This window comes from Mobula birostris, chromosome 11 (assembly GCF_030028105.1).
Source record: "Mobula birostris isolate sMobBir1 chromosome 11, sMobBir1.hap1, whole genome shotgun sequence".
Classification (NCBI taxonomy): domain Eukaryota; kingdom Metazoa; phylum Chordata; class Chondrichthyes; order Myliobatiformes; family Myliobatidae; genus Mobula; species Mobula birostris.
In genome coordinates this window covers 72,012,426-72,028,141 of record NC_092380.1, presented here as the reverse complement: position 1 = coordinate 72,028,141, position 15,716 = coordinate 72,012,426, and the positions used below count along the sequence as shown (strand labels likewise).

Sequence of the window (15,716 nt, the reverse complement as noted above, 5' to 3'; positions counted from 1 at the left end):
TAAACCCCAACCACAAAGACCGTCAAACATCCAACGTGTAAAAAAAGAACAAATCTTGCAAACAATAAAAAAAAGTAATCAAATAAGACACAGTACATGAACTGCAGAATCCTCGAAAGTGAGTCCACATTCACGGGGCCAGCTCAGCGCTGGAGAGAATGTTGATGGCTGCAGTTCAGGGTTGAGGTGAATAGAGCTTCATAGAGTAGTGAACTGAACACTGGTTTGTCCTTTGCCCTTGGCTCTGACGCCTTCATCTTTTTAATCTGGCACTGTGCTTAAATCGGCCGAACATTGGGTTCGTTTTTCCTTCTCGGGCCCAGAGGTCACCACTTCAACCTGGCCCAAAGTCCACTCCAGCAATGGCCACCACAGCTGTACTTGCATTCTCGAGAGCCCAGTTTGCTGAATCCTTCAGGACACCACAGAAACTCGTGCAGACATTTCAAGAGCACAGCTCCCAAAGGGAAATCACAGGCTGCAGATTGCAGTCCAGAAAAAGTACATTCAGCAGGTATAGTTAGTAGTAGCAGCCTCATGTACAGCACCTTGTGAAAGGCATTCTGAAAATCTAAGTAAACAACATCCACTGACTCTCCCTTGTCTATCCTGCCCCTATTATTCTTGTCTATCCTGCTTAATATCATGCATTTTATTTTTATTTTATTGTATCTTTTTTAATGATAAAGTGTGGCACAGGCTCTTCCAGCCCAACGAGCATCACCCAGCAATCCACCTATTTAACCTGAGCCTAATCACAGGACAATGACTAATCAACCAACTAACCAGTACATCTTTGGAACATAGGACGTAACCTGAGCACTCAGAGGAAACCCACACGATCACAAACTCCTTACAGACAGTGTTGGAAATGAACTCTGAACTCCAACTGTAATAGTGTCACGCAGTACGCCACGCTACCGTGGCGACCTTTGTCAGTTTTTCAAGCAAATCATAAACATAAATTATTCACAACTTTTCCAAGGAAAAGCAATTAGAACCAAAAAAAGAGTCCATTTTAGTGCACAGTGGTCAAAAGATGTCATGGCGCTGCTAAACTGTGGTGATTAGGGTTTTGCCGAGTGGTTCAAGAACTGAATAGTTGAAGCAGAGTAGTTGTTCTTCAACCTGGTGTTCAGGCTTCTGTACCTCCAAAAAGATAGCAAGGCCTGGATGATGGGGAACGTTTGATGAAAAATGTTGCTTTATTAAGACAGCTTCTCCTATAGATGCTAACAATGATAGAGATGAACAGGTCCGTGATATATAGATCGAGGCCGTTCCTCTCTGCAGCTTCTTACATTTCTGCACATTTGAATTGCTGTATCAGACTATAATGAAACCAATCAGGATATTCTCAAAAGGACATCTGCAGAAGTTTGTTAGAATGTTAGATTAAAAGCTGAACTTTCTTAACTTCCTAAGAAAGTAAAGATGCTGGCATGCTTTCCTTATGATTGCATCTATGTGCTGGATCTATATGCTGCTCACATACCATGTATCTCGTCTGGTCAGCACAGCTATTTTTGCTAACCTTCATTAGCTCTTGCTTTTGGATCAATTCTGCTTATATTTTAAACCCTCTCCATATCTCACCTCCTCTTTCGAGTTACCTGCCCTCCTCTGTCCCATGCCTCATGCTCATCCATTGCACACCATACTCTAACATCACCCCCCTTCCCTAAAGATCCCTCTCTCTCAACTTTCCACTCTCTCTCATGTATTTCAGACATTCCTTATAAAATATCATTCTGTCCTAACACTCACTTATGCATTTCTGACAAATGTCATTCAATAACACTTTAAATGTTTTACTAAGCTAAAGACACTATAGAAATGAAATGTTATGTTTTTATTGATGTGGCCTGAACTGCAAGACAATTGCATAATCTGAATTAACCTGAATACAGTCATCCTGAGATTTACTCCACTACGGAGTATATTAAGTACAATAGATCAGTATATTCTTGCTTTGGCAAGACTATTAAATTTATTTATTTATTGAGATACAGCCTTTGAGCCTTTTGAGTCGAGCTGCCCAGTAGTCCCTGATTTAACCCTAGCCTAATCACGGGACAATTTGCAATATCCTATTTGCCTAACAACAGGTACCTCTTTGGACTGTGGGAGGAAACCCACGTGGTCATAGAGAGAACATACAAACCCCTTACAGGTAGCATATTCCTGTGCATCCTTTTCTTATTGTACACGGGCTTCTCCTGCATCTTGGTCTTCCTCAGCTTCTTAAGCACTCATTTCCCGCATCCAACAATATAAAAATATATCAACTACTCCCACAATGCAACACTTTTTATGAAGAACAAATTGTCTGGATGTGTCCCACATGTTTTTCCCTTTCTCTGTACTCCAGCCCTTGCTGACACAGGATAACAGTATATCAAAGTAAATAAGAAGGAGTTAGAAATCGAAAGGATGAAAGGAAACCAGCCTTTGTTTTATTGTTTCCTTCATTTAAACACAGTTGAATGAAACAAGGAGTAACATGTTCAGAGGGAGCTCTAAGGATGCAAGTAGTTAAGTTCTCTGCGGATTTGTATATTTTAGATGCAAGTGACAAGAGTGAGAATACTTGCATATTGATTATTGCACAATGACAGCTCCTCAGAATCAGCAATGCACACTTTGTTAGACTGTGAATGCCATTTGTTTCCCAAACCTGCGGGAGATTTTCAGTTTTGCCTTTGATCAGTAAGTCAGTGTCTCGGAGGACCACTTGAGCCTTGCTGCTTTTATTTATCTCTGTGACATTAATAATGCAATTGAGACTGAAGCACGTGAAGTCAGATCATCAATTTCATCCACACTAGTGGAAGACAAACATGTAAATTATGCAACTAGATAGGAATACATTTACTGAACGAGTTATGCATTCACATCTTGGTTTGAGAGTTACAGGAGAAACTTGTTTCCTTAAATTGCAGATTAAAACTTGCGCCTCTTTACTCACAAACATTAAGGTTAACTACGATATAAAATATAATTTCGTCTGTATTCAGCAGCAGGATAAACACTAAGCACTCAAAACACAGTGAAAATTCCTTCTGCACAGCTCACTGAAAACCCAACATACTAAGATTTTGAGCTCCTTCCTTCCTGCCACCTTTCTGTCTTTCTACAATATATACAGTAATTTCCGGTCCCAAACTTTGCATAAACTAATCACAGTTCCCTGATACAGCGCAGCTTCAATAGGTGGTGGCCCTGCTTTTGAATTTTTAAGTTGTTATAAACTAGAATGTGAAATAAAATATAATGGCATTAATTAATTCTCACTGCACAATGTAAATAGAAGTTTCAAAGACTGTCAGTAAGACACAAGATCGAGTGAAACCTTTATCACTTTCTAAAGGTATTCAACATTAATATGCAGGAATTTTATGAATTACAAAAAAAGTTAACTTTTATGATTAGAAGTATTAATACCATACCATTTTTCTGTTCGAACATAAAAAAAACCCATTTAGAACCTATACACATGAAAGCCACATTGAAGCAAAATGTTCTGTGCCAAGTAGGCGTATGGAAGTTCAAATCCATCCACAATCTTTTCTTTCTGTCCTCCACCCTGCAGAATACTAGTTGAATTAAATTAAATTGAATTATACTAAATTAAATTAAATTGATGCAGTCATCCAGTTTTCAGATGTCTGCTGAAAATAAAATAATACTTAGTAGAATTCAAATAGGGAATTTCAATTATCTGCACTGGGACTTAATACGCAAGCTGGGATACATCAAGAGACAATATTCAGTTGACATCTATCCTCGAATTATAGTGGTGTCGAAACATGGCTCTGCTCTCGCCAAATCAAAGCTTTAATAATATAAAATACAACAGAGCTTATAAACAATAAATCAATCCTTAAAAAAGTAGATTCTACCTCTGAGTTATTGATGTCAAAACTCAGCCAAACTGACTAGATTCAATACTGAATAGAATTCTGACAATTGTAGAAAGGTCAATGTTGCAGAAATTTTTTTGTGAAGACATATTTTTAGACTACTCTCCACTTGTTGATGCTTTCAGCAGAAGTAACCGATTTTAACTCTTGCATGAATAGCCTGTCCATTAATAGAAAGGGCAGATCACAAGTCTTACTACTTACTGGATGCCAATAACTAGTTAAAATTAGTAAGAGCATCAGTCCTTGAAAAAGTAACTAAATTCAGAGCAGTTCTTCCAGTTGCATTATCAATGAATAATATTTCTAGTGGAGTCTGGGGTTATAACTAATGGCCAAGAGCTTTCTGGAATTCAATGTTCTTAGTAGAAATGTTGCCCAGGTGGACAGGTATGACAATACAAATATTTAATAAAGAAACCACTAGCAAAATTAGGCATTTGAACCAAATCAGAGTGATAATAGGCAGCATACTGGCAACAACTTTGTATATCCACCTATAAAGTACGAAGGAAGAATTTCATTTTGGTTTGGCAAATGTCACACTTGAGAATGGTGAATTGCATGAAAATTTTTTACATAACAATGGATAAATACTTGGCTGGAAGGGGTTTTTGGACTGTTATGATTCATGTGTTGGCTGATGGGATGAGGCAGAATAATAGCTTGGCAGAGATTAGATGGGCCAAAGGGCCTGTTTCTGTGCTATAGTGCTCTATAACTCTAATTAACCCTTGCCATTCCTATATGTACATAATGGAACAGACTAGAAAGTATCTTGCTGTGCATCTGACTGAAGCTATACTCAACCTGGGAGTACTTGATGTAGCAGAGAGAGCTTTCTTTCCTTCATGTAACTGTTCCATAACTAACAAACTAAAATGCTCAGTAGTGACATTAGAGCTAACGATAATCCATTCCCCAACAATGTAATTCTCTCCAGTATTATCATGGAAGTCTCCCCAGAATACATATATTGCAATAGTTCTAATCAATAGGGAATATAATGATCAATATCCCTCAAACCTCAATATGACTGGTCACATTATATCACGGTTTCAATGTACTACAAGCATTAAACTGCCACTAAAAATAGTTTGTATTTTCATTCCCAGCAGAGTTACAATCTTCCTAACAGAATGTAACAGACATTTTCTCATGGAAGTTCCTCTGACAACAGCAATCCTGAGGATGGGGCAATGGGTTCCAGAAAAGGACTGGCAATCCAGAACAGGGGATCTATTCTACAAATTGTAATGTTGTGTACATACATCTATTGATGCTTCTGAACACATCTTCAGTGATGTTCCCCGAATCATTGGGTGTTTCGGGTCTTTCAACATCATACAACCTCCTCCAGGTGACCCAGCCGGGGCTGATCAGACCCCAACTTGTGTCCAGATGGTTAGCTACTTATGACTCCATGGCTCCCCTCTTTTGAGCCACAGCCATCTTGAGGCCCTCTCTGCCGCATCGGTGGTACTGCGGATGGCTCTCCTCTTCCTCTCTCCCTCGATGCCCAAAATGCTGCTCTAACTAAAGAACGGGCTACTAATCCCCTACAACCAACCTCCACTGGGAGACACCTCGCTCTCCATCCAGCCTGCTGACAGTTGCTGACCAGTCCTGCGTACTTGGAGAGCTTCCTTTCAAAGGCCTCCTCCAAGCTATCTTCCCATGGGACTGTCAGCTCCAGCAGCACCACTTGCTTAGTAGACTCAGACACTAGGACATGAGATATTGCAAAGAAAATTGGAGAAAATGGTGTCGACATTGGGGAAATCTGTTCAAACTAGGTCTGTGCGTACTGTACTATGCATAACAAAGAAAAAGGGCTTCTAAAATTAGGTAAGTTAGTTTACTTTATAACACAATAAGTTGAATTGTTGATGTGAAAGTTACCTCAAATCCTGAATCCTAATGAGGCTACAAGTATTTATATAAATAATTTTTCAGTAGTGCCAAATCAGTGCAATTCTAAATTGGTATCTTGTAGTCTGTTAACTTGGCCTGGAATTACCAGGATTTGTATCCATTACATTATCTCCAGCACCACAACTCTTAGGCTGAAATCTAAAAGCAAATTTCTTTTCTTTTCCCTGCTTGATGACTGTCCATCACATACTATTTCAACCTCTCTCTCAATGTGTTATGGTTTTTCCGTTTTTTTCTCTCTCTTTTACCCTCTCTCACTTTGACTCAGAAACATATTTTTTATACTTCCTTTGAAGAGAGAAAATATTGGATGATACTCCATTCCACAGTTAGTGATCTGAATCAAAATTATTTTGCCTCTTTTGCACTTTCTATTCAAAGATAAATCCATATATTTCCTTTGAGTTTTGTTTCTCCCCAATTTTGATTGCCTGGACAGAACAGTATGTCCATCTATCCTCAGGTACCTGGCTATTTCTTTCACCACAGTGACTTCTGCAGACTCTACAATTTGCTTGGTTAATTACAAGTAGGTATAAGTTCCAGACCTGGTCAATGGGGTCCTGGCAACCAGAATCATCATCACAACAAAATTAACTTTACTTATTTAATAATCTTTGCATTGAAAAACCTCCCAAAGTATATTACATGCAGCAATTTGGATGACAAAGACAAGGAAGTGAGGAGAACACTGTAGGGGCATATATAAATACTTTTCTGTATTATCAGTAGTTCCTTGTGTTTCGGTACATGCTCCCTAGTCACGCCTGGCCACTAATACTTCCTCTCACAATGAAGAGTCGGTCATTCACTCCCAGACGAAAGAAGTAACACTGCTTTATCCTTTTATTCTGTCATAGTAAGGAATCAATTACTCTGTTTAGTTGAAGATCTGGTCACCTTGAGATGAATTCAATGAAGTGTTTTGGTTGCAGAGATTGTTTGCCTGGTAATAGTGAATTTTTAAATTGTATGACTGCCTCCTCACTAATGTGGTCTGCAATCTCCTTGGTTGACTGGGCAGCAGCTTAACAACAACGGTCCTGAGTTGCTTTTCATTATCTGTACACTTGTAAAATTGTCCCCTAAACATATTGATGAAACTTCACCAATCCAAAGATCATATCTTGTAGCCCCTCCTGTATTTACACATAATACATCTTAATCCTAATCAAATTCTTTCAATGTACCGTCAGCTGACTCTCTGACAAGATCACTGCTCTAAGGACTTTTTCTGAAGCACCTCCATATCATCAAATTATTTCAACATTTGCTCTGTTGTGACTGTCTCCTTGATTATTTTTATTGCTTGTTTAACCAACACATTTCCACATTCTTCTGGTTGGATGCCTGAGTAATGACATACCTTCCTCAATGCGGCAGGAACTTCCTCAGGTTGTTGATTCCCAAGCAGTGCCATACAATTCTTAACCAATTCTGCTGCTTCCCAATGACTACATCATCTTCTACCTTACTCAGACTTTTGCTTTACTTTAGTACTTCAAAGTATGGACAAACCATATTTTCAGTCAACTATAATAAAATTCACATAATGGTTTTTATGATTATTTGGATCCAACATTTCCAGTAGGCATCGCACAAACACGTTCAATACAGTCATACTGTATGCAGACAGTACATCACTCAGAGCTTAAGTCAACTGTCCTGAGACACATGACTTTCTTTTGGGGAACGTTACCTGTTGCTTCCAAGTTAACATCAAATGCCACTGGTTGATCTTGCAGCAACGCCTTTTAATAAATAAACCTAATGTATATTCCTAATGTGTAATTGACCTCATATGGAAACAGGCAAATTCTTTTCAACTTGAACTCTTGAAGTTGATGTCATCCACTTCATAAAATTCTGATGTCTTCATCATCACATACTGCTTGTAAGTTCTTATAAAATCAAATCATTGACAATTTTCCCAAACATTTCTTTCTCATCTTGTTGTCTATGAGGCTTGCAAGATCTAAACAAATTTTCCCTTCTCTGACTTTAATTGAACACTTCATCTTGTGTACTTTCATCTGTTTGTCAATCAATATCTTTAGCCTAGCCTTGGATAGCTCCACAGATTTGTAATTCTGAACTCAGTTTTCCAGAGTTCACTCTCTCTCACTCGGTCATTCTTCCTTCCTGTTCGATTCCCAGATTCAACAACTCATTCGAATCGGCACAACTGAAATTCTGCTGACAACCTTGGTTTAATTAAAAAGTTTTCAAAGGATTGCCCCTACACCTACATACACATAAAATATTAAAAGAGTTATCTCTTTCATTTCTAGCCTACAAATATTTTCAATTTTGCTTTCAATTGAAACATTTGACAATGTTTTCATTAAAGCTATTTGCCAATATTATAATATATAAACCCAGAGGAGTCTTAATGTAATGGTTGATGGGGAAACTTAATTTGTAAGACAAGTCTAACTGCATTAATTATTTTGCAATGATTCTGCTCACAGATCTAATGCAGCCAATCAATTAAGAAAATTTAGGTTTGTCTTCTTCCAAATGAAAGAGTAACACGTTTTAAAGCTTTATTAACATAGAACAGCATAAGGATGTCTAAGGGTACGGAAAGCTATTGATTACTTTATAGGAACACTTTTTAGACAACTGTATAATTTCTAAATGATCATAATCACACTAATTTTTTTTGTTGTCAAGTAGTAAAATCACAGCATCATGATCAGGTATGCAAAGAATGCTACTTATACTCCAGGAGGTCTCAATTTCAGCTCCAATTTCTCATCCCCTGCCTTGATGCTGCAAAAAAAAAGGCCCATCAAGGTACTGGATTACATGTATTCTCATCAGGCAAGGTTGCCGTTGTGGGTTGTGCAGGGAGGTGAGGGATAGGAGGAACTCCATGCCAGATTAACCACTGAGAAGAGCTGTGTTCCTGGAATATTGCCTTTCTCTTTGCATTTTATGAAGAGCACACTTACAGAGTTTTCCAGTTAAAAATCAACAGAATGTTTGTCACAACAACCTTTTTTTAGTGCATCTTGTGAAAAAGGGAAAGTACATATCATATGAGCATACTGAATGTTTGTATGCAGGTCCATTTATCATTTATCATTTACTTGTACTATATTAAAAACGTGTCTTTGAATTTCTGAGATTCCTCACTGGCCCAGGGCTAAATTAATTACACAGTAAGCTACACGTGGATGGAACCCAAAAAGACCACAGACTTGGTCTTTGCCAGTGCAGCAGTTGGAAGACAGCTATCGATCTCGACATCCCGAACTAAGGTTGGAAAACCAACGTCAAGAATCCCATTGTTAGTTTACCAGCCTCAGAAGTATGCTGAAAAATATGGACATGAGTGGATATTGAGCAAGAATGTTGTATCTGATTAAACAACTACACAAGACCAGCATCAAATTATGACTATTTTGGGTGATAAGCACTGGGACTACAGGCACCCTTTCAATGTGTACCTTTGAACTGATCAATCTCCTTGAAAAAGCTAGAAAGAAATTGGGGAGGACACTTCTTATTGTCATTGGGCATTGCAGTTTTAAAAAAGGATAGGTATGACTGAATTTTAGTATTAGGTGGATAACAAGTGGTCGTAGATCAAAGAACAGTTTACAACCACTAGATACTTGTTTCCATTGCAGTTAATAGATATAAAAATCTGGTGGGGTGAAAAGTAGACCATAAGACCAGAAGATATAGGAGCAGAATTAGGCCATTGGGCCCATTGAGCCTGCTCTGCCATTCTATCATAGATGATTTATTATCCCTTTCAATCCCATTCTCCTGCCTTCTTCCCATAACCTTTGACAGCCTTCCGAATCAGAACCTCTGCTTTAAATATTCTCAATGACTTGGTCTCCACAGCGGACTGTGGAAATGAGTTCCACAGATTCACACCGACTCTTTGGCTAAAAAAAATCTTCCTCATCTCTGTTCTAAAGGGATGTCCTTCTATTCTGAGGCTGTTCCCTCCGGTCCTAGACTTCCCCACTATAGAATGCATTCTTTCCATATCCATTCTATCTATGCCTTTGAAATAGATTATCCACTACCTCCAGGGGTGGCAGAAATGTTTTAAAAATCACATTGCTGTAAGTGATATGACTAAATTTATAAAATGCATTTGGACAGCAAAGCCTTGGAAACGTAATTATTAAATATTAGCAAACGTGCAGGCAATGTACTTACTGCTCTGTGCTGGGTGGTAGCTATGTTGTCCCAATCACTGTCTGGCTGGAGGCTGCTGACAACCGGTTGTAGCTCCTCAGGATGAGGTTTGTTGATTACTATTGTATGCAGGGGGAGGTGTGAGGGTGTGTGCTGGTCATTGAGCTCCTCCCTTTCCCTCTCCCGTACCATTCTTTCCTGGACCATTGCCTCCTCCCCATCAGCAGAAGAAGCATACGGAGAGGCAGCTTGCTTGGAAGACATTCTGCTGTTAAAATATAAAGAAAATAAAACACAGATTCAATTATTATAAGTGCAATACAGGTTCACTAAAATAGTAACAAGTGTTCAAAAAGCATGTGCTAATACGCTTGATAATTTAAATACAGATAATAAATATTTTGCTAAGAGAGAGAGCCCACTATTACTACATAATTTAGGTTTGATCATTTAGTAATGATTCTGAAGCCTCACACAGAAAGAATGAGCAACCAGAACATAGTGGGACCTTGCTCACTGCTGGGTTGCTACTATCTAGCAGTTGCCCTCTGGAGTCACAGGAATGCCTCTGGTGGATGGCTGCCAAAGAAAGCCCCTTGAGAGTGAGGATGGAGGTGTCAATGGATGAAGTACATGCCAGGGTTCACTACAACATGCTTTCAAACATGTATTGGGCTCTTTGGGGTGAAAACCGAGCAGAAAGACCTAGACAAGTGATTTTACATTGCCTTTTTATATCCACTGTCTGTCTTAACACCGAGATTGACCATAAAATGGATAGGCACCACTGCTGATTCTCTCACTCAGAAACTGCAACTTTTAAAAAATGAGATAATAAGTGTTTCAAAAAATTGGCAATAGACTTGATTTCTTTTTTCTTTAGATTCTCCAAGTTACACAGCAGTCATAGCTTAGGGTTGGCAACCTATTCCAGACTCTTGCCTGTATCTTATGCAAGGCATAGGTGTTGTCAAAATAATCTTAATACCAGATCTCCACCTTATTTTCCCCTTCTCCTTAGTCCTGCCTTCCAGCCAAAGTTCCCAAACCCTATCCAAACCAGGTTTATTACATGTGCTGCCCAAAACTTCCTGACTCCCTGGTTTGTGTTCTGTTTTATGTGATAATAGTTGTGTACATGGTGAAGAAAAATAAAATTCAAAGTACAATATAACTTTTCATAAAGCCTCTGGCCATGCAGACAATTAGGAACATCAGATTATATCTTAGCACAGGAATTCCCAAAGGCTTTCACAGAGATGCCTCTTCTTTAAAGGTAAACATAGAACCTTTATAAAATGCCTGTGGATCATACTGTATCTATGCAATAGCAACTTGTGTTGTTTTAAGTACAAGCTATTTCTAAGAGACATTGGCTAAAATTAATTTTTTAAACAGCTTACTATAAAATAGCATCACCCAACTTGCTGCATGATAGCTAGACTTTCAATTCATTTAAGTCTTTCCTTGTAAAATACATGGCATGGTAGTGCCTTACTCACATGTTGACCACAGTAATCCCAAATAAAGTGAAAGTAAAAATTATTCCATGTAAATTTCCCTTAGCCTCAAATTTGACATTTGCAAGCATTTCCCAATCAGCAGGTTTTCCCACCTCACTGATTTCAAATTTTAATTACTGTGGCCTTTAATTCATCTTTATTAAGTGCAAAAGAAGGTACATTAGAAGGTACAATTCACATCTTGTAATGCAACAGTTAATCAGCCAACTAAGTCAAATGCTCAACAATCTGATTCTCTGTTCGACATCGGGTAAACTTAAAACTGAAACAGAAACTAGCAAATAATTTAGAACACTAGGAGATCTTCCACTGAACCAGGAACCAAATTAATCTGAATTAGAACACCAAAACAGGCCCCTCAGCCCACTTGTCAACATCATACAGTAATTCCATTTTTCCTACTTTGCATCCTCAACAAATTTCCGCTCCCAGTTCCTTTTGCCCCCACTCGCACGGTTGCACAATGGACAATTTGCAGTGGCCATTTAACCCACAAACCGACCATTTTTGTCATGTGGGAGAAAATCACTCAGGGGGAATCATTACATGAGGAACATGCAAACTCCACGCAAAGAGCAGACACCATCAAACAGGGATCACTGCAGGTGTGAGGCAGGAGTGTTAACTGCTACGCTACTGCACAACCCAGTGCCATGTCACTGTGCTGTCCCAAAGTGTCCCTTGCAGGAAAGATTTAAGAAGATTTAACATCCGTTTCTCACATGAATGAAAAAGATCCCATTTTTGAGTGCAGAAGAGTCCATTCTCTGGTGTTCTGACCACCATTTATCATTTATCAATATCAGAATAAGAATCCCAAAGTCAGGTTTATTGACATTGACATACGTCACAAAATTTGTTGTTCTGTGGCAGCAGTGTCGTGTAAGCCATACAGTGTAGTAGAGTGCTGTAAGTTACCAAAATAAGTAAATAGTACAGAAGTTGAATAACAAAGTACTGGTTTTAGACTATTGAGACACTTGATAGCAAAGTGGAAGAAACTGTTCTTAAAATGCTGAGTTTGGGTCTGCAGACTCCTGTACCTCCTCCTCACTACTTGTTACGCAAAGATGGTGAGAGTCTTTAATGATGGGTACCATCCATCATCGTTATTTGTTCGTCTACAGACACACTGAAAAGTTAGTCTGGACATTATCAGAATGTTGAAATGGGAGGAGCTTCCTGTGCAAAAAATGAGTTGCCATGTCTGGATGGGACAACTTGTTGACTCATTATAATGTCCTGACAACACCTGACTGGAATGGAGAATTGAAAAAAAATAAAATGGAGAGTAGAAAACTTGTTCCTTCATTTTGGTTTATAATTCACCACCAACAAAAATTATCTCTGTGTGGAAGGTTGAACATTTGAATCTCTCTAAAATGACAAAACAGGAGAACAGTTGAAGGCACAAGCTACTGAATATAGATTGGCTATTTGGGTGAGGTGGTTAAACACTTCTAAGTGCTGTGGAACACACCATGAATCAATGCTTTTAAAAGAGAAAACTCTAGAGAAAATAGAATTATAGTTTAAAATGAACGTTTTGAGAATGTGAGCCAACATAATCTGTCACTCATCAGGGTGAGTGTTAATTCACTACTGGAGAATGGAACTTACTATGCTTTCCATCTGGCAATACTTTGATTCTGGCAGCAATACCAGAGATCCCTAAATTAGTGAAGAATTCATAAAGAGAATTGGAAACTGAGGATCCCACAGATTTTGCCAGCTCTGCAATGAAAGCCACTGTAAAAAGCCTGGGTGTGCACAACATATGAGAATCCATCAACGGAAAAGAAGTCACTTACAATCAAATGTTGACAGTTTGGTCAAAGATCTTTCCTTCATTTGCCAGGTCTGAGTGTGGACAGATAAGTGCTTCTCCCCGTCTATCAAACTCAGTTCACTAGGAGGTCTACTGCCAGTTTAAAGTGAGTCATCCTTAAAATTTGTGTCATTCTCCGCTCTGCAAAGAAAGACCCAGTCTCCAACCGTCTGGTGTATCATCTGCTTAATGCATTACATTGTAAGATGTACTTCCCTGCCTCCCTCTCCATACTCCTCTCCGACCCAACCAACCAACCCAAATTAGTTCTGAAAGCTGAGTTGTCAAAGACTCACTCATTCAGTACTGACAAGCTTAGAGCAAATGGAATAAACAGGAATCAATGTTGTTAAATCCTCTTATGAAAGTAGAGAAAAATGCATTTCCCATCTCTAAATACACCAGTTCCTTCTGGATATTGTAAAGATCCAAAATTTGGACAAGGACCCACTTAGCTGAAGTTCTGAAGACATTCAGTTTCAATAGGTCAGGACAAAGAGAAAGAAATTGGTGGTAAAAGTGAAAGTACACTAAGTCATTTTATACTCTCCCACTCCATATAACACATAAGACCAACATTGCAACATGTCACTAAATAGCAGTTCTTCTAAGAATAGCAGTCTCAAATGAATTTTGGAAATTGAAAGTCACAGAGTTAACATAACTGGACCAAAAAAGCAAAACCATTGGGTCATAAAACCTATATTAGTGCAAACTCTCCAACAATCATTGGAGTGAATTGCTGTAAACCAATAGATTTATACTGTGTGGATCTATGTACTGTTATGTGCAGGGCAAATACAAAGGCCAATGAAGGAAAGTGCTTATCCCAAAGAGCCGTTTGAAGTTAGTGATGTAATCACCATGGCTTATGTGATTCCTTCAAGATGGTAAAAAGCAACAGGGTGCACCAGCAAAGTGAAAACCAGAGATTCAATCACTTAAAGTTCAAATGGGAAAAGGCTGGATTTGATTACCAATTATAATACACAGACTGTTACATGACCCTCTGGTTACCGAAAAATATAGCCTTACACACACACTGACAAGTGTGCATACAAAGCATAAAATTTACCCTGTATTTATTCACAGTTACATGTTTCTGGAATTGTAGTCAATTTGCAGACTCAGTAGACTAGTTTGGTGGAGCAAGAAGCCACTTAAATGCCTGCATTAACCAACAGCAGACAATTGGAGAATTGACATTATAAGTAATCCAAAAAGAGGAGAGAATGTATGTGGCTGAAAGAGAAAGAATAAAAGGAAAAGGGAAAGAGAGAGAGGTCTGAAAGTGAGATTAACCTGACAATAGTGTAACATAAATAAATCTGCAAATCACTCTTAAGCCACAATCCTAAACATACAGAACCATATGCAGAAAAGGCATTTATAATGACACAGCCTGGGTACATGAAATACGCCTTGTTCTAACGCTGATATGCCTAGTTTTCAGTGTGCCGCAATTTGCAAAATAAACTTCATCGTAATTTCAAAACTAGGCACCTTGGTTAATGATCACATCCATTCTATCTTTCATTCCTTTGGGTCCTAATACAGAATCATAAAGTTTTAAATGCTGAGACTCAAATGTTCAGCATGATCCAGCTTAGTTTCTATTGAAGTGAACAGAAGTATGCTGTTTTAAATTAAATAAAGGACAATTAAGCCAAGGTTTTGGAATGATAGCTGTATGTTCTGGCTCCCAAATACAATGTTTGCTTTCATATATTTCAGTACTCTTCTCCTATATGAGCTGGCACTTAGTACAGTACAATCCTTATAAACTGAGCGCAATTATCTCATCCACATATGACAGTTAGAGCTGGATAGTTTTTGACAATGTGGTGCATTGCTGACAAACTTGATTTCCATTTTCACCAATATCTACATTACCACCTTTCCAGTGATGCTGTCATGAAACCTCATTCAGTTGAAAGGAAATTTTTGACAAAAATTACCCTATTATGTCCAAAGCTACCAACACCTTATACATTCCATTTTGAAAACTTTGAAAACATACAATAACTCAAAGCTAGCCTGATTTAATTCTATGATATGTAGTTACATTGAAGGTGCAATGTGACGCAGGCTTACTGTACCTTAACCTGTGAGTCAATTAAACTTTCTTCTTTCCTTGGAAGTGTTAACACTGAAAATTATTTTGGTAACAATGCCTGGACTTTGCTTAATTTAGTATGCATAATTTATGTCTTGGAAGTCTATCATCTGGAAATGGGATTTCAAACTCTTTAAATCTGCCAATCATGCGTTGTGCAAATCTCAATTGGATTTCTTGGAAAAAGTTTGTGAAGTTAGACAAAAGAAGAGCTATGGTATTCATCA

The 15,716-nt window shown here is 38.3% G+C and overlaps 1 protein-coding gene across 22 annotated transcripts in view; it reads right to left on the bottom strand.

The window, feature by feature from the left end:
• sox6 (SRY-box transcription factor 6) overlaps positions 1–15,716 on the bottom strand; it is a 618,625-nt gene that overhangs the window by 376,241 nt on the left and 226,668 nt on the right. For 19 of the 22 annotated variants that reach the window (XR_011887772.1, XM_072272504.1, XM_072272513.1 and 16 more), the window contains one exon: positions 10,044–10,290. Coding sequence is in view for 21 of the 22 variants with exons in the window: in XM_072272504.1 (XP_072128605.1) it covers positions 10,044–10,290 (247 nt within the window). In the remaining variant the exon portion in view is untranslated. The remainder of the gene's footprint in view (positions 1–10,043; positions 10,291–15,716) is intronic. The other 3 variants (XM_072272514.1, XM_072272508.1, XM_072272510.1) reach the window with 1 other exon arrangement.